Source organism: Mustela nigripes, chromosome 4 (assembly GCF_022355385.1).
Source record: "Mustela nigripes isolate SB6536 chromosome 4, MUSNIG.SB6536, whole genome shotgun sequence".
In the NCBI taxonomy this organism is placed as follows: domain Eukaryota; kingdom Metazoa; phylum Chordata; class Mammalia; order Carnivora; family Mustelidae; genus Mustela; species Mustela nigripes.
The window spans coordinates 1,607,645-1,630,262 of record NC_081560.1 but is presented as its reverse complement, the minus strand read 5'-3'; the positions used below and the strand labels follow the sequence as shown (position 1 = coordinate 1,630,262).

At 39.8% G+C, this 22,618-nt stretch overlaps 1 protein-coding gene across 4 annotated transcripts in view; it reads right to left on the bottom strand.

Moving 5' to 3' along the window:
- The window catches only part of LMBR1 (limb development membrane protein 1), a 160,503-nt gene that overhangs the window by 122,686 nt on the left and 15,199 nt on the right, over nt 1–22,618 (bottom strand). For 2 of the 4 annotated variants that reach the window (XM_059396008.1, XM_059396009.1), the window contains exon 2: nt 2,032–2,104. The exons of the other annotated variants lie outside the window; for them this stretch is intronic. In XM_059396008.1, coding sequence (XP_059251991.1) covers nt 2,032–2,104 — 73 coding nt within the window. The remainder of the gene's footprint in view (nt 1–2,031; nt 2,105–22,618) is intronic. 4 annotated transcript variants of the gene reach the window in all.

Here is a 22,618-nt window from a genome sequence, read left to right as displayed (position 1 = left end):
AGAGAGGAAGGGAAGCAGGTTCCCCACTGAGCAGAGAGCCCGATGTGGGACTCGATCCCAGGGCCCTGAGACCATGACCTGAGCTGAAGGCAGAGGCTTTAACCCACTGAGCTACCCGGGCGCCCCTCCAATCTCCATTCTTAATTACAGGCTGCCAAAATAGCATTACAACCAAAAGGACAGTCACAATTAATTTTTATACTGTTGTGCATACCCCCAATTAACCATCAACTACTTAAGAATGTTTTAATAGCTTCATATGAATTTCAATTCTTCTCCCTAAATTCTACTAAGTCCAAGGTATTCATCACCCCTCCCTGCCATTACTTTAAAAATCATCTAATGGGTTGTCCCGGTACTCAGTCTGTTGGGTATCCAGCTCTTGACCTCCACTAGGGTCATGGTCTCGGGGTCATGGAGCAGGCCCTGAGTCAGGCTCTACGCTCAGTGAAAAGGTAAGGGGAATCTGCTTGGGACTCTCTCTCCCCTTCTGTCTCTGCCCCCCACCCTTGCTCACCCACACTCAAAATAAATAAATATTTAAAAACCATCTTAATCCTCTCATCTCCAATTTTCCTGCTCATCATCCCCTAATTTCCCCTAAAATGATGGGTTTATATTCATTAATTCTCTTTCTCCCCCTGCTTCTGTGTCTATAATCATTAAAACCTGATGCCAAAACATGTGTAAAAACAGCTAATATACTGTGTTGAATCTGCAGGTCTTCAAATTTTTTAAAGCTTATAGATTCCAAAAAGTTTTTTATCGTAATCATAGAGCCAAACTAAAACACTAGAGCCAGTACTATTTCCTAATTGCTTTCAAAATTCCAACAAGTTTTTTATTATTATAACATGAAGAGTTCCTATTATATGGAATCCTTAAGTATTCACATGGTACCTACTGTGAGCCCAGCACCACAGGCAGAAAATCCTGTGATTTATAAAAAATAGCTGAGATTTAACAGAAGGCAGTAAGGCCATTGTTCAGATCCTTACAAAACCCTGGCACAAAAACCTGTGACTTAATTAGCACAAAGTTCATTTAAAAAAAAGAAAAAGAAGAAGGGATTGTATGCCTCGGTGATTCAGTCAGTCAAGCATCTGCCTTCAGCTCAGGTCATGATCCCAGGGTCCTGGGATCAAGCCCCACACCAGGCTCCCTGCTCAGCAGAGAATCTCTTTGTCCCTCTCCCTCTGCACCTCCCCCCACTCATGCACATGCTTGTGTATATGAAGATTTTATTCACTGTCATACAGTGAATAGAATAAAATCTTCAAAAATAATTAATCTTCAAAATAAATAAAATCTTCAAAAAAAATAATAATAGGGTGCCTGAGTGGCTCAGATGGTTGGCATCTGCCTTCAGCTCAGGTCATGGTCTCCAGGTCCTGGGATTGAGCCCCACTTTCGGCTCCTGGCTCAAGGGGAGTCTATTTCTCCCTCTGCCTCTTCCCCTGCTTGTGTTCTCTCTGTCTCTCTCTCTCTCTTTCTCTCTCAAATTAATAAAATCTTTTTAGAATAATAATTTTTAATAAAAAAGGAATAAAGATTTAGTAGATCCTCTGGTATACAGGATATATATGAAATAATAAAAATAAAAATATAAAATTGAATCCTCAATTGATACTAAATGGTATCATGGAGATTCTAAATTCTATATCACTTTAGAGAAAGAAAAGATAGTCTAGTAGTCAGAGTAAGGATGGAAAGTATGCTGTTCAGACTCAGAGCCAGTCACAAGAACACATATATCCTTATAAACTCTAGAACTTTCCAGATACTGAACAGCCCCACACTACTCTTGGACATCAGAACAATGGTAAACAAGGGTTCAGGTCTAAGAGAATGAGGACCCTGCAAGCAGTCAGATCCCTGAAGGTAACTGTCTACTCTCAGTACCAAGCTATTGTGTCCTTCAATCATGGCCATACTGAATATATATGCTCCATACTGGCATAGTATTTAGCCCATACACCACAGACCGCCCGGCATGATGATCTAAGTTTTAGCTACAGTGTTTCTACTTGCCTGATTTTCTCTTGTATCTTCTGATGATGAAGTAAGAAACAATGTAGAGAACGGCAAAAAGAAGGAAACATATCTGAAAAATAAAATTAACAACTCACTTACATTTGTTGCATTTATTTTTAAAAATTATAGAAGATACACCGTTGGTATTTATAGGCAAGAATGATTTGATCTATTAAAAAGTAAAAATTTTTAGATATTTTGGAAGTGTAAAGAGTCAGACCAACACCAACAATTCTAAAAACTAAAGTCAATGAGATGCTACTATCCCTTCCAAATATCGAACATACTATAAAGCTCCAATAACATTTAGAGTGTGATGGCCCCAAAACTTGACAGATAAATGAAACATTCTATCATAAAAAAATTATATAAGTTAGTTCTACATACAGGAGGCATCACAAATCAATGTAGGGGGGAATAATGATTCAATAAATATACCACATATCAAAAAAAAAATAGCAGCTGAATGAGAAACTTAATTTTAATATTAAATTCAAATTAAATTCCATCTAATTTTATGGGGATGACAGGTAAAAGAGGATGGGTCAAGGATAGGAGATCTCATTACAGTCCAAGACCAAGGGTGCTAGAAATAGTCTTACTAGGGCTATGGATCAAAGTAAAAATAGGTTTGAATACCCTCAAATGAAAAAATTCCAAGTGATGGTAGTCTAGGGACCACCCCTATGCATAGATTTCTGAAGGAGGATTGTTGCCCACATGACTGAAAATGACCTTGGATCTGGGTGTGAACAGACACTACACAATGTCATCCACAAAATGACAAATGGACAATGAAGAGGAAGACCGTGAGTCTCATGATGTCACAATTCTTCCAATATAAGTGGAGTGGGAAAGTGACAACTGACAATAAGGACAGTGACCAAAAAGGAGCCAAGAGGACACCTGGGTAGCTCAGTCATTAAGCATCTGCCTTCGGCTCAGGTCACGGTCCCGGGGTTCTGGGATCTAGCCCGCATCAGGCTCCCCGCTCAGCAGAAGCCTGCGTCTCCCTCTCCCACTTCCCCTGCTTGTATTCACTCTCTCGCTGTCTCTGTCAAGTAAGTAAATAAAATCTTAAAAAACAAAAACAAAAAGGAGCCAAGAGTCAAAAGCATCAAACTGGCCTGCTGCTGGGAGCCCGTTAAGAACTCCAGATGGATAAGAGAATATTAACACCATCACTACTTTCTCCCAAAATCGTTTGGAGTAGGGAAAATGGATCAAAAAGGAAACCCATCATCAGTGAAGAAATGTGAAGAGAGGGGGTCTTCTAAGAAGATGTTAAGGGTCAGGGGAGATTGTTTACAATGGAATGGTGAAGCCTGAATAGGGTTGCAAGACCACTGGAAAGAGGGTAACTGGCCAGAACCCTGTGACTTACGAGGTTCAAGTCAGAGGGATCGAATGACCAAAGGAATTAATATTTATGACAGAAGCTACCTGAAATTCGATTCACTCAGCAATTACTTGTCATGAGCTTACTGCACACCAGGCACTCTTTTCAGAACTGAGCACACAACAGTGAACAAAACAAAGCTCTTGCACTCACTTGGGCTAAGAAACCGCCGATCAATAAGCAGACGAGGGGACAGATGATGACTGGTGCAGGACTAAGGGAACAGGGAGTACGAGCGGGGGTGGGGAGGCTGCCTCACTAATATGGTGGTCTCTGAAGAAGGACTTGTGGGAGAAGAAAGAGAAAGACATGCAGAAATCTGGAGGGAGGTACTCAGTGCCTAGAGAACAGTCACACCAAGGGTCTGAGACAGGAAAAGCCTGGTGTGTTCAAACAGCGAGAGGGGAGAAGAGATGAGGTCTCACAGGAGTTTGCACTATGTGTCAGTTCTCACAAACAGTGCAGAGTTCATTTTCATGCTGAGTGAGGTAAGAATGCATGGTGGGACTCTAAGCAGACGGGTGACAGGATCTGATAGAGGGCAAAAGCCTCACTGTAGGTACAATGTGGAAAGTAACTGAGAAGGGACACAGACTGCAGCGGACAGACGAGTCAGGAGTGTACTGCAATCATCCAGAAGAGAGGTCACTTGGCCCTGTGTCATAGAAATATCAAAAATTACCAAGTTCTGGGTATGTTTTGAAAACAGACTTGACAGGGTTTGCAGGGATGAGTCTTGACCTAGAAAACTGGAAAGAGAAAGTGGCCATTTTCTCAGGCAGGAAAGATTATGAGTAGTTATTTTGCTTTGGAGATAAAAAGTACAGGGTACACCACTGAACGTGAAATCCCTCCTATTCACTGAGGAAGAGAGGGCAGATAAACTGTTGGTTATAAAAATCTGTACAATCCAAGGGAAGGAGCCTGGCTAGATTTTTTTTTTTTTTTCCAAAGGTGAGGACCAGGGGGGCACATAATCAGATAGGTATTTAAGGCCCTAAGACCAGATAAGATTTCCATCCTAGGGAGTGAGTACAACCAGAGAAGTCTGAGAACCAAGCCTCAGACCTCTCAAATATTTAGAGGTCAACTTGACAGAAGGAATCAGGAAGCGCTAACTGAGAAGCAGCAGTCAGCAGGTAGGAGGCAAGCAAGAGACTGTGACATCCCAAAAGCCAAATGAAGAAAGTTCATGTAAGAAAAGGGAATTATCAGCCGTGTCAAATGCCGCTGACAGGCCAAGTAAGATGAGCGCTGAGAATTGACAACTGGATTTAGCAACGTGGAGGTCATCAGTGACCTTGACAAGAGCTGTTTTTCTGAAGCAGTGAACATAAAACCCTGACTGAAGTAAATTAAGACAGAAGAAGAATTGAAAATAAAATGTATATCGACAGTTCTTTCCAGGAATTTTATAGGAAAGGAAAGCAAAAGAAATGTGATGGGAACTATGAAGAGGATTTTTTTTTTTTTAAGATGAGAAAAGTCACACATAATTGCAATAAAAATCAGGTAGAAAGAAAAATTACTAATGCAAGAAAGAAAAAGGAGAAGTGCTAAAGCAGCGTGTTCAAGGTAAGGAGCTGGAAATAAATGTATCCCTCGTCAGAAGGAGGAGGAGCCAAAGCAGAAGAGGACAGAACATTTGAGTTCCACTGCAGGTAGGTAAGCAGATGGGTGGTAAAAGCACAAAAATATTCCCTCTTGATGGAAGTTCCTCGAATAGAGTTACATGTGGAGACAGAATTCACAGGAGGATGACCCCGTAAATGGAGTAGAGAATATAAGGGAAATGAGAGCCACAGCAAGACGAAATGGAAGTCCCAGCTCCAGGCGTGCCCAAGCTGAGCTGGGGAAGCTGCAGGTAAAACGGAGGGGAGATGAACCATGAGAGACTATGGACTCTGAAAAACAACCTGAGGGTTTTGAAGTGGGGTGGGTGGGAGGTTGGGGGAGCCCGGTGGTAGGTATTATGGAGTGCACGTATGGCATGGAGCACTGGGTGTGGTGCATAAACAATGAATTCTGTTACGCTGAAAAGAAATTAATTAAAAAAAAAAAAAAACCAAGCAGAGGTTTGAGGATTCTAACAACTACCCTCTTCTCTCCTCCCCTGGACAGCCTGTCCTTGCAGACTTGCGCAGGGAACCACTCACTCACTCCTCTCCAATCACAGATCTGCCTTCGCGTCCACTGCCCAACCCAAGTGCTCCCGCAGTGATCAGTCCAGACCTAGGAGCGGAATTCCACTCCCCCGGTTTCACCTGATCTCTGAGCAGTCCTCCTGCTTCAGCAACCATCCTCTTCCTCTGATTATGCACCCCGAATCCATCACTAGCTTCCCTCTTCCTGAAAGCCTTTAAACTCTATTCTTCTAAAACAAACAAACAAACAAAAACAAAACAAAACACACCACACTATTATTCTTCCCTATGATTTCAGTGCTGAGCCAGAACTCTATCCTCAATCCACAAGCTCTTCATAGGTAACCTAATCAGGGTTTTAACCATCAACCCCCAGAAATCCTTGGACCACAGTCTGAAAACCACTGGATTAGGGTATTAGCAGAAGTAAGTTAAGGGCACCTGGGTGGCTCAGTCAATTGGGCATTTATTTCTCTTTGGCTCAGGATGCAATCCCCTGGGACTGAGCCTGGTGTCAGGCTCCCTGCTCAGAAAGGACTCTGCTTCTCCCTCGCCCTCTGCCCTTGCTCCATCCCGCTTGTGCTCGTGCTCTCTCTTTCTCTCTCTCTCTCTAAAACATAAATAAAATCTTAAAGAAAAAAAAAGTGAGTGAAATGAATGGCCATAAATCCTAAATAGAATGAGGGGGGTAAAGAAACTAAGTACAGAGTGATGGGTAGGTAGAGTTGTCTATCAACTGAGGCTCCCAATAAAACCGCAACAGAAGACCAAGGAATGTGGAAGAAAAGGTTAAAGAAAAGATTAAAGAATGTTTACAGACCTTTAAACTTAGTATTTAAAGTTAGAGAACAAAAGTGTCAGAAATTTCAGAAAGTTCATGCAGAAGCAGAAGATGAGAAGACATAAGAGGTAATGAACAAAAGGAAATGAAGAAACCAAAATTCATGGTATAAAATGAAAAGACTAATGGAAAGTAATTCACTTAAGAATGGAAGAAAGGGGGCGCCTGGGTGGCTCAGTGGGTTAAAGCCTCTGCCTTCGGCTCAGGTCATGGTCCCAGGGTCTTGGGACTGAGTCCTGCATCGGGCTCTCTGCTCGGCGGGGAGCCTGCTTCCTCCTCTCTCTCTGCCTGCCTCTCTGCCTGCTTGTGATTCTGTCTGTCCAATAAATAAATAAAATCTTTAATAAAAAAAAAAAGAATGAAAGTAAGGCTAACAATTATAAAAACAAACATAAATATTGCTAATTTAAATATAAAAGCCACCCATTAGGAAAATAAAAATTCAACTATAACAGACTGAAACAAAACTCACAGAATGGGTTAGACTATTTTTCTAGTTCCAAATGTGGGACTAGGAGCAAATGCTCCTCCCCTAAATGAGTGCATCTTCAACAGACAGCAACCCACAGGGAAGAGGGAAATGAAGGCAAACTGCCATAATGCCTCTTATTGTCCCGATAGCTGGTGGGAACAAAGGACATTCCTAACCAAAAAGGAGAAAGTCAGGGCACCTGGGTGGCTTAGTCGGTTAAGTGTCTGCCTTTGGCTCAGGTCATGATCCCAGGGTCCTGGCATCTAGCCCTGCACTGGGCCCCCTGCTCTGCAGGGAGTCTGCTTCTTCCTCTCCCTCTGCCGCTCCCCCTGCTTGTGCTCTCTATCTCTCTCTCTATCTCTAATAAATGAATAAAATCTTAAAAAAAAAAAAAAAGGAGAAATTCATTACAACTCCTCACCACTAACAGTGAGTAAGATACAGCTGAGAAAAAGGGAGAGGAATAGGCTCTCATCTAAAAAGGATGAACTTTCCCCCCTAGTCAGGGAGGAAGAGCAAGGTTCCCAAACCTCACAAGGAGAAACAATACTTTAATATGGAGATATGTACTATATGTGTATTGGAGCATTTTTTACATCAGCCAAGATATGGAGACGATCCAAGTGTCCACCAAAGGATGAATCGATAAAGAATATGCGATTTGTTCATATATATATGTAATATATAATAATATATAGAATATATAATACATATCATATATATCTAATATATATATATATTAGAATATTACTCAGCCATAAAAAAGAATGATATCTTGCCATTTATAACAACCTGGATGGACCTAAAGGGTATTATGCTAAGTGAAGTAAGTCAGACAAAGAAAGACAAAATACCGTATGATTTCACTTACATGTGGAATCTAAAAAAAAAAGAAAAAAGAAAAGCAAACAACCAAACAAAATGGACTCTTAAAGACAGAAAATAAACCGGTGGTCGTTGCCAGAGGGAAAGGGGGTGGGAGGTCAGGTAAACAGATAAAGGGATTGAGAGGCTCAAACTTCCCACTTCCAGTCATAGAATACGTAAGTCACTGAGACGAAAAGTACAGCACGGGAAATACAGTCAATAACACTGGAATAATGTTGTATGGTGACAAATGGTGACTGCGTGTATTGTGATGGGCACTGGGTGATGTATCGAATTGCTGAATCAATGTGTTATATACTGAAAACTAAGATAACATTGCATGTTAACTATACTTCAATTAAAATTTTTTAATTAAAAAAAAAGGCTAGGCATTTGGGAGTTGAATTACCCAGTCACAAGTAATCTAATAATACTTTTAAAATACATTGTTTTTTTTTTGTTTGTTTGTTTTTTTTAAAGATTTTATTTATTTATTTGACAGAGAGAAATCACAAGTAGATGGAGAGGCAGGCAGATAGAGAGACGAGGAAGCCGACTCTCTGCTGAGCAGAGAGCCCGATGCGGGACTCGATCCCAGGACTCTGAGATCATGACCTGAGCTGAAGGCAGCAGCTTAACCCACTGAGCCACCCAGGCGCCCTAAAATACATTGTTAAAGGCTAAAATTCTTAAATTCCAGGTATAAGATATGAACGTAAATTCAAACCGGTGCATTATAATCAAATGGTACTACCTAGCTTTTCATTCAAGGCTGATGGGCTTCAACTATTTTAGGGTGACCAGAGGAATGAGTTTCATAAAAGAGTTGGGTGCAAACAGGCTCAAGGACTGCTACCATGAACACATTTCTGACAAAATCTTGGCAGAGAAATGAGGAAATTATAATTGAGCCAAAAATCTCATACCACAGCTGAAAGCCAATAGATACTGCTTTATTTTAAGGTCACTAAATCAAAAAATAGAGATGTTAAGTAACCTCAACATTACAAGCTAACCACTAAAATAAAATTAAAATCCTTCAAGTTATCCTAAGAGCCAGGAAAACAACAATAAAACAAAGAAAAATACAGACTATGTGGTAAAGGACAGGAAAAGACCAATATTGTGAAAATAATTACAGATTAAAGATGAAACATTAAAAGCAAAATTGTAAATAAGACAAATTATTAAAAGAAAACTCTCACAGATATAGACATATCTAAAATAAAGTAACTTGGGTGCCTGGGCGTCTGCCTTCAGCTCAGGTCACGAGCCGAGACCCCGGGCTGGAGTCCAGCGTTGGGCTCCCTGCTCAGCACGGAGCCCGCTTCACCCTTTCTTCTCCCACTCCCTCTTATCTGTGCTCTCTCTTGCTCTCACTCTCCCTCTTTCTCTCAAATAAAATCTTTTAAAGAAAATGAAATGAGGGGTGCCTGGGTAGCTCAGTCCTTAAGCATCTGTCTTGAGCGCAGGTCAGGATCCCAGTATCCTGGGATGGAGCCCCGCATCCGGCTCTCTGCTCAGTGGGGAGCCTGCTTCTCCCTCCCCCACTCCCTCTGCTTGTGCTCCCTCTCTCCCTGTCTCTCTCTCTCTCTCTCTCTCCCTCTCTGTCAAATAAATAAATATCTTTTTTAAAAATGAAATTTTTAAAAAGTGACTCAAAAAGATTGAAAACAAAAGGATAAACAGACAAACCAGGCAGATGCTAACAAAGAAGCCATCTTTTTTTTTTAAAGGTGTGAAGACTATTATAGGACACTTTATGAACAACGGTATAACCCACAGTGAAGAAAGAATCCCCATGCACCAAAAACACAATACCAAAATAATTTTTTAAAACTGAATATGTGGGGCGCCTGGGTGGCTCAGCTGGTTAAGTGACTGCCTTTGGCTCGGGTCGTGATCCCAGGGTCCTGGGATTGAGCTCCACATCGGGCTCCCTGCTCAGTAGGGAGCCTGCTTCTCCCTCTCCCGCTGCTGCTCTGCCTGCTTGTGCTCTCTTGTTCTCTCTGTCAAATAAATAAATAAAAATTTTTTTAAAAATCTGAATATTCAAGGGAAAATGTAAACCACTACTTTGGTTAGGAGTCTTCACTCACCATGAAAGAAAAAGTAATGCAAACCAAATACATAATAAATAGGAAAATTTTAGAAGTAATAAGATTGCTCTAGTAAATAAATGGGTTTCTCATACTCAATGCTATATACCCCTACAAATCCACATCCTGCCACCCCAGCCCCTCACAGCTACTAATCTGCTTTCTGACATTTGCCCATTCCAGATATTTCATATAGAATGAAGACACAGGGGGCGCCTGGGTGGCTCAGTAGGTTAAGCTTCTCTGCCTTCAGCTCAGGTCATGATCTCAGAGTCCTGGGATCAAGCCCCGTGTCAGGCTCTCTGCTCGGCAGGGAGCCTGCTTCCCCCTCTCTCTCTGCCTGCCTCTCTGCCTACTTGTGATCTCTGTCAAATAAATAGATAAATAAAGTTTATCTTTTTTTTTTTTTTAAATGAAGACACAGCATGTGCCTTTTTGTGTCTGACTTCTTTCTCTTAGCATGTTTTCAAGGTTCACACATGCTATAGCATATACCAGGACATCATTCTTCTAGACTTTTTACAAGAAAAATAAAACCTTATTTGATTAGAAACACATTGAATATTTTGTTGCTAGCAGCTGAAAGCATTCCTTCCAGATACATTTGCATATGTTCACTGTTTGTTTATAACTGCAACAAACCACCTTTCAAAGAGATAAGAAAACAAAATCAGCAACACTATCTCCAGAACAACTTGATTTTGAAACACAAGCTGGTATCTACCTCTCTGTTATTAGCACCATCATAATATATTGCCCTGTGTCCATCAATTTGTGCTTCAATAAAGGTAAAGAATTTACCTTTTTCCTGGCAAAGAACTCATGAAGACTTTTAACAAGGAGTAGATACTCTATTTTTCAAGATTATCACAGTAAATGTCAAATTCTGTAATGTCATCTACATTACACTTTATTAGTGAGATTTTTGAGATTCTGTATATTCTTACATTGTATGTCACCAGCCAAAAGTTCTCTAAATCCCTTCTGAGACGCAGACTCCAGCAGAACGTAAAGGAAAGAGCTTTGAGAGAAGCTGGCATCAGCTTCTACCTGCCACTCGTTGTCTGTCCTTTATGTTCTACATGGCACGACTATTCTACCCACAAAGCCCCCCTTTTTGAACCCCCACAATACTCCTAGTTCACAATATTTCAGCACAACCACTGACGGCCATTAAATGTTTCACGTAAATAAAATTTGTCTCCTAAACTTTTTATTGTGTATCGTTTAGGCACATTAAAGGTACTAATACAAGCAAGAAATATCTTACACATCTCTTAAATAATTTTAAAATAAACTGAGTAAATTACACTCCTTCCCACTGCTGGTTCCTTAACCTCCATCAGGCCCAGTCAGGGCAAGGGGAAGATACTTTGAATAAGATGAAAGACAGAAGTTTAAATTAGACTGGACTTGATTTTTCAGTATGTGAGAGTGACCATCAAGCTGTGAGATGAACCGAGGGAAAGGAACAGAGATCCAACGAAGGATCCTTGCAAGCAGCAGTGGGAGAAAATGAAACTGCTTTACAACTGTTTCCTATCAAGTTTATCCACACAATAACCAGTTAAGTACTGACATCTGAACGATATTAAGTCTTCCTTCCAGGAGAGGAACAGCTCTCCACTAATTCAGATCTTCTTTGATTTTTTTAAATCAGAGTACAGTTTTCCTCATATAGGTCATGTACATGTTTTGTTAGCTCTATATACAAGAATTTTTTTCTTTGTGCTAATGTTAATGGTGTATTTTTAATTTCAAATTCCAATTTTTCATCTTGGTATACAGGACAGCAACCGACTTTTGTATATTAATGCTATATCTTAATGTCTTATCAGTCCCAGGAGTTTTATTATTATTGACTTTCTGGGATTTTCTACCTAGACTATCATGTCATCTAAGAATGAAGACAGTTTGCTTTTTCTCGTCCCAATTTGTACACCTATCAGTTCCTTTTTTTCTCACTTCCAGGACCTCCACTGCATTGCTATGAAGCAGTGGCAAGAGAGGATGTCCTTCCCGTGTTTCTGATCTTAGTCAGAGAGCTTTTGGTTTCTTCATTATTATGATGTTAACTGTATATATTTTGTGGATGTTCTTTATCAAGCTGAGGAAGTTCCCCTCTATTCTTGGTTTATTAAGAACTTTTATCATAAATGGGTGTTGGATTTTGTCAAATGCTTTCACTAAATAGGATATTAACAGGACCATAATATGCTGTTTGTTCTTGAGTCTATTGATGTGATGATGGTTTACACTAAGTGATTTTTGAATGCTGAACCAGCCTTGCATACTTGGGATAAATTCCATTTGGTCATGGTGTATAACAATTCTTTTGATATGCTGTTGGATTTAGTTTACTAATATTTTCTTGCAGAACTGTGCATTTATGCTCACAAGAGATACTGATCTTAGCTTTCCTTTATTGCAATGCTTTTGTCCAATTTTAGTATTAAGGTAATGCTAGCCTCCTAGAATAAGCTAGAAGTATTCCCTCTGCTTCTATTTTCTGTTAGAGATTACAGAGAACTGGTATCACGTCTTCCTTAAACATTTGGTAAAATTCACCAGTGAAACTATCTAGGACTGTTTGGAGGGTCAATTGCTGATTGAATTTCTTTAAAAGATACAGACCTACTCAGATTATGTTTCTCACTCTACTACACTTTATTTGATTTCTACCATTCGCTGGTTCTTTCTTAAAGTTTCCATCTCTTTGCTTACATACTCCATCTGTTTTTGCATGTTGTGCACTATTTCCATTACTGCCCTTGGCATATTAATTAGTTATTTCAAATCTGGCCTTTATAATCCTCAACTCTCTCTCATATCTAAATCTGCTTCTGATGTTTGCTTTGTCTCTTCCAATTGTATTTTTTGCCTTTTAGTTTGTTTTTAAATTTTTTTCGTTAAAAGTCAGACATTATAGGGGCACCTGGGTGGGACAGTCAGTTAAGCATTTGCCTTCGGCTCAGGTCAGGATCCAGGGTCCTGGGATCAAGCCCCACATCGTGCTCCTGGCTCTGCAGGGAGCCTGCTTCTCCCTCTCCCTCTGCCGCTCCCTCTGCTTGTACTTTCTCTCTCTGTCAAATAAATAAATAATATATTTAAAAAAATAAAAGGCAGACATTATAAATAGGGTAAAAGGAACTGGGCTAAACAGGTTTGTGTTTAACCTGGCTGTGAGCTGGGCTGTTTACTGTTTGATGGAGCTGTAGGAGTCAGAGGCTAGAATGTCCTCCAGTGTGCTTGGTTTTATCTCCCCTGCTGTCTGGTTTTCTGTAGATATTTCCCCCTGAAAGACAGTCTGAAGAGACTGTCTTTTTTCCATTGGATATCTTTCCTGCTTTGTCAAAGATTATTTGACCACAGAGTTGAGGGACCATATCTGGGCTCTCTACTCTGTTCCATTGGTCTGTGTGTCGGGTTTTTGTGCCAGTAAAGACAGTCTCTTCAATAAATGTTGCTGGGGAAATTGGACAACTATATACGGAAGAATGAAATCTGACCATTCTCTTACACCATACACAAAGATAAACTCAAAATGAATGAAAGACCTCAATGTGAAACAGGAATCCATCAAAATCCTAGAGAAGGACATAGGCAGTACCCCTTCAACATCAGCCACAGCAACTTCTTTCCAGACACGTCTCCAAAGGCAAAGGAAACAAAAGCGAAAATGAACTTTGGGGACTTTGTCAAGATGAAAAGCTTCTGCACAGCAAAGGAAACAGTCAACAAAACAAAGAGGCAACCCACAGAATGGGAGAAGATATTTGCAAATGACATTACAGGGGTGCCTGGGTGGCTCAGTGGGTTAAGCCTCTGCCTTCGGCTCAGGTCATGATCTCAGGGTCCTGGGATTGAGCCCCACATCGGGCTCTCTGCTCAGCAGGGAGTCTGCTTCCCCCTCTCTCTCTGCCTGTCTCTCTGCCTACTTGCCATCTCTGTCTGTCAAATAAATAAATAAGATCTTTTTTTTTAAAATGACATTACAAAGGGCTAATATTCAAGATCTATAAGGAACTTCTCAAACTCAACACCCAAAAAACACAAATAATCGAGTCAAAAAATGGGCAGAAGACATGAGCAGACACCTCTCCAAAGAAGACATGCAAATGGCTAACAGACACATGAAAAAGTGTTCATCATCATTAGCCATCAGGGAAATTCAAATCAAAACCATACTGATACTACTTTACACCAATTAGAATGGCCAAAATTAACAGGCCAGGAAACAACAAATGTTGGAGGGGATGTAGAGAAAGGGGAACCCTCTTACACTGTTGGTGGGAATGCAAGTTGGTACAGCTACTTTGGAAAACAGTGTGGAGATTCCTCACAAAATTAAAAATAGAGCTACCCTATGACCTAGCAATTGCACTACTTGATATTTACCCCAAAGATACAAATGTAGTGAAGAGTAGGGCCATCTGCACCCCAATGTTCATAGCAGCACAAGAGGCAAACTGTGGAAAGAGCGGAGATGCCCTTCAACAGATAAAAGGATAAAGATATTGTCCATATATACAATGGAATATTACTCAGTCATCAGAAAGGATGAACACCCAACTTTTGCATCAACATGGATGGGACTAGAGGAGATTATGTTGAATGCAGTAAGTCAAGTGGAGAAAGTCCATTATCATCTGGTTTCACTTATTAGTGGAACATAAGGAATAGCATAGGGGAGGAGAAGGAAGGGAAAAATGAAGGGGGTGATTTAGAGGGGCAGATGAGCCATGAGAGACTGTGGACTCAGAGAAACAAACTGAAGATTTTAGAGGGGAAGTGGGTAGGGAATGGCCCAGTGATGGGTATTAAGGAGGGCTCATACTCCATGGAGCTCTGGGTGTGATACGCAATGAATCATGGAACACTACATCAAAATTAATGATGTACTATATGGTGACTAACATAATATAATAAAAAATAATAATAATAAAAATAAAAGAGAGAGAATCTGAGCTTTGCAGTTTTAGCTGTGATCCCCTGTTATTATTCAGAAGTCTGAGTGATGTGATAGAAAGGGGTGGTTCTGGTAAAAACAATTTCCCTTAAGAGAAGGCCTTTTGTCAAGGTGAACAAAATGTTCCAGTTATTTTTCAGAATGGTTACTTTCCCTCTCCCCTGCCAGTAGCACTAGGGGATATTTTTCTTTTTTAACCAGAGAACCTAACAGAACTCCTAGAAGTAAAACTCATTAAAGTGTGGGAGCACCCCACAAGAAGACTGGACCTCTGGAGGGTCAAACTCTCTAGCTAGTCTACACTAAGCCTCCACCAATTAATTAATTACAGATTAAGTGTTCCTACCAGTACTAGCTACTTAGCAGGCTTCTGCTTTACAGGCTTTTGTTCTGGGTAAGCTCTGATTCCAGGCATTCACCTCTCTTTCCAGTTTTCAAGGCAACAATGTGCCTCATAATCTCAATTCTCTGACGAATCTGAGAAGAATTGCTGATTTTCCAATTCTTCAGCTTTTCTCACTATGGGACATTGGGAATGACAACTTCCAAGCTCTTTTCAAGTTGGACTGGAAACCAGAAGTCACCTATATGTTTTATGATTTTATCTCTTACCTTTAGGTCTTTGATTTACTTCGAAATCATTTTTTGTGTATGGTGTATATGATGTAAAATACTATTTTAAAAATACTTTATTCTAGGAGTGCCTGGGTGGCTCAGTGGGTTAAAGCCTCTGCCTTTGGCTCAGGTCATGGTCTCAGGGTCCTGGGATCGAGCCCTGCATCGGGCTCTCTGCTCAGCAGGGAGCCTGCTTCCTCCTCTCTCCCTCTCTGCCTCTCTGCCTACTTGTGATCTCTGTCTGTCAAATAAATAAATAAATAAAATCTTAAAAAAAAAAAATACTTTACTCTCTGTGGGAAACACTCTTGGATGCATCATTTGACATCTCCTTGGGATCTTCCTCTGATATGCAGGTTGTAGGGATTTAATCCAGATGAGTTATGCCAGGGTTTCTCTCTAACTTACTCTGTTTCACTTTTATTTTAAATAAGTTTTCGGTTGACAGAGTTAAAAAATTACTTTAGGGCGCCTGGGTGGCTCAGTGGGTTGGGCCGCTGCCTTCGGCTCAGGTCATGATCTCAGGGTCCTGGGATCGAGTCCCGCATCGGGCTCTCTGCTCGGCAGGGAGCCTGCTTCCTTCTCTCTCTCTCTCTGCCTGCCTCTCAGTGTACTTGTAATTTCTCTCTGTCAAATAAATAAATAAAATCTTTAAAAAAAATTACTTTAATCCTTTAAAAAACACACACACACACAAGGTGTGAGATCATAATAGAAAGTACTTTCTTTCCCATTTTAATACTAAGTAGTTTGGACTGAACGATCCTTTAATCTCTTAAGGTGCCTCCTGATTTTTTTTGAAGAGAAAGGAATTCAGTTATTAAAATGTACCAATTAAATTAATATAAGCATTTCCTACTCTGCAACTTACAATAGAAAATAAGCATTACTAGGGATTTGGGTGGCTCAGTCCATTAAGCACTCTGCCTTCAGCTCAGGTCATGATCTCAGGGTCTTGGGATCGAGCCCCACATCAGTCTCGATCAGCAGGGAGCCTAATTCTCCCTCTCCTCCACACTTGTGCCCTCTCTTGCTACCCCTGTCACCAATTCTCTTTCACTCAGATAAATAAATAAAATCTTTTTAAAAAGAAAGAAGAAAATAAGCATTATTTGTAAGAGGCTATTCAAATTGCGTTGTATGTGTAATTATTACTGTGCTTATGTATTTTGTGGCAGTTAGTCTAAGACAGAGTTCTTCCACCCTGGCACTTTGAAAATTTTAAGCCAAATAATTCCTTATTGCTGTGGGGCTCTCGCAATGTAGGAGTTTAGTATCATCTTGGTCTTCTACACATTAGATGCCAACACATGATCCAAACCCCCAAGTGGTTATATTGCTGCATGTTTTCTGGAGGGACCCAGTTGAGAACCACTGGCCAAAGAAATGTATGCTAAATGTGGAAAAACAAAATAATGTAAAAATTGTATTATTTGGTGTTAATTTTTTCAAATAATGTAAATTTTCAAGTGAAAGAATGGTAGCCAAATATCTAAGGAATGACTTAAACATTGTCGTGTCAGAGATATACATGCATGTGATACTCAGACCTCAAGAAAAGACTCCCAGGGGTGCCTGGGTATCTCAGTCGGTTAAGTGATAACTCTTGGTTTCAGCTCAGGTCATGATCTCGGGGTTGTGAGATCGAGCCCCGAGTCAGGCTCTACCTTCAGCAGGGAGTCTGCTTGAAATTCTCTCTCCCTCTGCCCCTCTCCCTGCTCACACAGACTCTATCAAAAATAAATAGTTTTTTTAAAAGACTCCCATTCAACCTTCCTCCATAAGCAATGTTGTTTTTCTAAGTCATTTCCATAGTACTAGGAAATGTTTCATTTTACCAACAATATATACTGACTACCCAGTACAGAAGTTCAGAATTTACCTACTAGCTTTCTAGGATTTGTGCCAATACACTATTACCACTACTACCTGTCTTCCACGTCCTCCTCTGGCATTGATTATAGTATTACTCTTTGCTATTCTTTTGGGTAACGCTCTAAGGATTTAAATCTTTACTTCTTGTTTTACCAGTTTATTCACAAAGGTGTAGGCCGACAGATGTCTCCTGTTCTTAAATTCTCTAGTACCTGTTATTACATTATTGTTACTATTAATGTCAGTAGTAAAAAAAAAAAAAAAAAAAAAGAACCTAATTCTCTAACAATAGATGAATGGTTCTCTTTAGTTTTTCATGGTTTAAGATAATGACACAACGAGGGCGCCTGGGTGGCTCAGTGGGTTAAGCCGCTGCCTTCGGCTCAGGTCATGATCTCAGGGTCCTGGGATCGAGTCCCGCATCGGGCTCTCTACTCAGCAGGAGCCTGCTTCCTCCTCTCTCTCTCTCTGCCTGCCTCTCTGCCTACTCGTGATCTCTCTCTGTCAAATAAATAAATAAATAAAATCTTTAAAAAAAAAAAAAAGATAATGACACAATGAAAATTTTAATGCTACAAGCCACCTTTATGAAATAACTGCAATATAAATTGCCAAGATGATTAAATCATAGTGTATAAATACTCCATCATATTACTTTCCAGCATGGTTATTAGAATCCATTTTATTTTGTTCATATTGAAAATAGTGTTTTCTCCCATTTATATGAATAAAATTCCTTGTTAAAATTTCAATGTATTCAGGGGCACCTGGCTAGCTCAGTGCGTAGACCATGCAACTCTTGATCTCAGGGTTTTAAGTTCAAGCCCCACACTGGGTACAGAGATTACCTAAAAATAAAATTTTTAAAAACTTGAATGTATTCAAAGGAGTATAAGGAAGAAGGTAAAAATATGAAACTCCACTACTCCGAAATAAGTACCTCTTTCTTTATATATCTACATAGTTTAAATAATTTTAGTCAGATTATATACATATTGGTTTTATATAGCAATTTCTTTTAATTTTTTCTCTATTATTTCTGGTTTATAATCATACTTATATTACACACTCTCCCTCTCTGACAACTTTATCATCTCCTCAGGTAGCCAGCAGGAAGAACAGTCTGGTGTGTAGCTTTCCATTCTTACTGGCTCCAAAATATTCCACAACATGTGTAATCAGAAGTATAGGCTAGTTCTACTAAAAAATTATTTTTACATGTAAGTCTCTAATCCATATGGAACCTCTTTCTTTTTTTGTTTTTTCAAAGATTTTATTTATTTATTTGACAGACAGAGATCACAAGTAGGCAGAGAGGCAGGCAGAGAGAGAGGAAGGAAGCAGGCTCCCTGCTGAACAGAGAGCCGGATGTGGGCTCGATCCCAGGACCCTGGGATCATGACCTGAGCCGAAGGCAGAGGCTTTAACCCACTGAGCCACCCAGGCGCCCCGGAACTTATTTCTTATGTATGACATGGGAGTTCAAGTTCACATTTTGTTCCTAAATAGTGAGTGATTAGGACAAAACAATTTATTAAATCAACCATCTTTTCCCACTGTCAATAACTGTTGTTGCTGTAGACTGCATTCCCGAGTATGCTAGGACATAGTTCTTACTCTCCATTATGTTTCTTTGTTCTCTTTGACAACTCCTATAACAACAACAACATGAATTTTTAATAATAATGATTAGATAGCTTAATTGCTCTCTGGGCAAATTTCTCTCTAGGAGTTTCATTTTTCATAATTTCCTAGGCTAGCCTCAGGTTGGTTGGTTTGTTTTTTTGGAGGCAAAAATTTAAACAATCTTCCATATAAACTTTAAGATCATTTTTATTCAATTCCAAATAAACTCTGACTCTAAATGCAACTGCATTAAATATATAATTTTGGAAGAGTTAACATTTGCATGATATTTGCTTGTCTTTCCCTCCAGAAATGTGGACTATCGTTTCATTTGTTAGATCATGTTGCATACCCTTCATAAGATTTTTATGGTTTTCTGCATATAGTCTTTATTCCTTTCATGTTTAGTTCTGTTTCACAGTTTTTGTTGCTAATGTGAATAAAGTATTTTTAATATTCTGACTTGTGGCTGGTGATTGCTAGTATAGAGCAAAGCTCTTCACTTAGATATAGTTAAATTGTTTCTAGTCAGTTTACCAAACACACTCATAATTTCAGAATCTCGTGGTTTTTCTAGTTATACAATCATATCACTAGTTAAAAGAGATCACCTTCTTTTCTAATAATTATAATCAATATTAATTTTCTTAGCCTTCTGAATTCCCCAGAATCCTGAAAATAATGTCCAATGCTAATAGGAGCAAACATATCTATCTTTTTTCTCTTGATAATGGAAATGGATTTTCAGTTTCCACATTTAGTATAATGCTTCCTCTTGGATTTTTAACAAATATTTAAGTAACTGTAATTTATTTCCATCTTATTTAGCATAAGCCAGCTACAGGAAAGTGATATAGCTATCTGAACTTTTAGAAGTCTGCTCCAGTGATAGACGCCCCTGCCTGAAAAGTGCTCAGGTGGCAAAGTGGGGCAGAATCCTGGGTGGGACAGGGTGGTCTCACGTCACAGGTCACAGAAAGAACAGGGTGCCTGAGCCGGCAGAGTTCCCAAGCATTGGAGCAGGGAAATTAGCTACAGCCAGTGAGCCCAGGAGTGGGCTCTTAGCTTGGTTTGCCATGAACTCTGGTATAATCTGGCAACCACTCTCTGTATGGAGGCCCTGCAAAGGGCAGAAACACAGTGACCTTCTGCCTTCCCCTTCCCCTGGGGAGGAGCGGTGTGGGTGGGCACTGCGGGAGTCTGCGGGAGTTTGGCACACACAAAAGTAAGATCACTTCCCCCTGAGGGCTTACTGAAGAAAGGGGCCACAATCTCTCAGTTCCAGGGCTGGAATTAGGGCACCACCATTTTTATCTTCATCCTCTCAAGCAGTGCACAAAGCCTTCGGGCAACTAAAGTCACATAGAACAACCCCAAGCGGCTTACACTGAGCTCAGTCCCCCCACAAGGGGTAGTGCAAACATCGCCCAAGCAAAGACACTTGAGAGTCCGTGCAGCAGGCCCCTCCCCCAGAAGACCAGCAGGAACAGCAGGCGAATACCAAGTTTACTGAACACAAAGAACTGCAAAACTCTCAATTCGAGGGTTTTTTTCATGATTCTTCTTTCCATTTAAAATTTCCTTTTCTTTTTTCCTTTTCAACTAGTTTCTGATTTTTATCAACTCTGTTTTTAAGTCTTTTTTTAACTTTCACTTTTATATTAGCATTTTATAGATAAAGTCTTCATTTTTGGCTTCCCTTCACTGTATTCAATTTTATTTTTGTACAGAGATAAGCTATGCTTTCTTTACAACTTTGGGAGTTAGTGCCTTCTAACAGACCAAATACACCCAGGACCAAGTAGATCGCCCTGTTTTGTCCACCTGGGAGATTATATTCTTTTTCCCCACTTTTTCTTTTTCTTTTCTTTTTTGGTTTCCGACCTCCTCAGATTTCTCTAATGTGAATTTCACTTGGGTTATGGTTGATATATTTTTTAAAGATTTTATTTAGGGACGCCTGGGTGGCTCAGTCATTAAGCGTCTGCCTTTGGCTCAGAGCATGATCCCAGGGTCCTGGGATTGAGCACCACATCAGGCCCCCTGCTTGGTGGGAAGCCTGCTCTTCCCTCTCCCACTCTCCATGCTTGTGTTCCCTCTCTGTGTCTCTCTCTGTCAAATAAATAAAATCTTTAAAAAAAAAAAAGATTTTATTTATTTGAGAGTGAGAGAGCAAGTATTAGTGGGGGGAGAGGCAGCAATACCATAAAGTGAAACAATATTAGAATTATTGGTGTCCCTGAAGAAGAAAGAGAGAGAGGGACAGAAGGTATATTTGAGCAAATCAGAGCTGAGAAATTCTCTAATCTGGGGGAGGAAACAGGCATTCAAGTCCACGAGGTAGACTGGACCACTCTCAAAAATCAATTAAAAAAAATATATCAATACCCCAACATAATAAAAGCTCGCAAGTTTCAGAGATAAAAAGAAAAATTCTGAAAGCAGCTCAAGTCAAAGGGATCTTCACCTACAGGGGTAGAAACATTAGGCTGGCAGCAGACCTATCCACAGAGATCTGGCAAGCCAGAAAGGGCTGACATGATATATTCAGGGTACTAAATGAGAAAAATATGCAGACAAGAATACTTTATCCAGCAAGGCGTCATTCAGAATGAAAGGAGAGATAAAGAGCTCTAGTACAAACAGAAATTAAAAGTATTTGGGACCACTAAACCAGCCCTGCAATAAATATTAAAGGGGATCCTGTATGCAAAGAGAGAGCCCACAGGTAACACAGACCAAAAAGAAACAATCTATAGAAACAGAAATTTTACAGGTAATACAGTGGCACTAAATTCATCTTTCTAAACTGACTCTGAATGTAAATAGGCTAAATGCTCCAATCAAAAGACACAGGGCATCAGAATGGATTTAAAAAAAAAAAAAAGGCAAGACCCATCCATATGCTGTCTACAAGAGACTCATTTTAGACCTAAAGACAACTCCACATTGAAAGTAAGGAGGTGGAGAACCATTTATCATGCCACTGGACTCAAAAGAAAGCTGGGGTAGCAATCCTCACTTAAGACAAATTAAATTTTAAACCAAAGACAGTAGTAAGGAATGAAGAGGGACACTATTATCATAATTAAAGGGTCTATCCAACAAGAAGATCTAATGATTATAAATATTTTTATGTGCCTAATTTGGGAGCAGCCAATTATATAAACCAATTCATAACCAAATTAAAGAAACACACTGATAATAATACAATAATAGTAGGGGACACTTCAACAGTCCACTCACAACAATGCACCGATCATTTGAGCAGAAGATCAACATGGAAACAAGGGCTTTGAATGACACACTAGACCAGATGGACTTCACAGATATATACAGAGCATTCCATCGTAAAGCAACAGAATACACATTGTTTTCAAGTGCACATGGAACCTTCTCCAGAATAGATCACATACTGGGAAACAAATCAGGTCTCAACCAGTACAAAAAGATTGGGATTATCCCCTGCATATTTTCAAACCACAATCTTATGAAACTTGAACTCATTCACAAGAGGAAATTTGGAAAGAACTGAAATACATGGAGGTTAAAGAGCATCTTACCAATAAATGGGTCAACCAGGAAATTAAAGAATTTTTAAAAATTTACGGAAACAAATGAAAATGAAAACATAACTGTTCAAAAACTTTGGGATTTGGGACAGCAAAGGCAGTCCT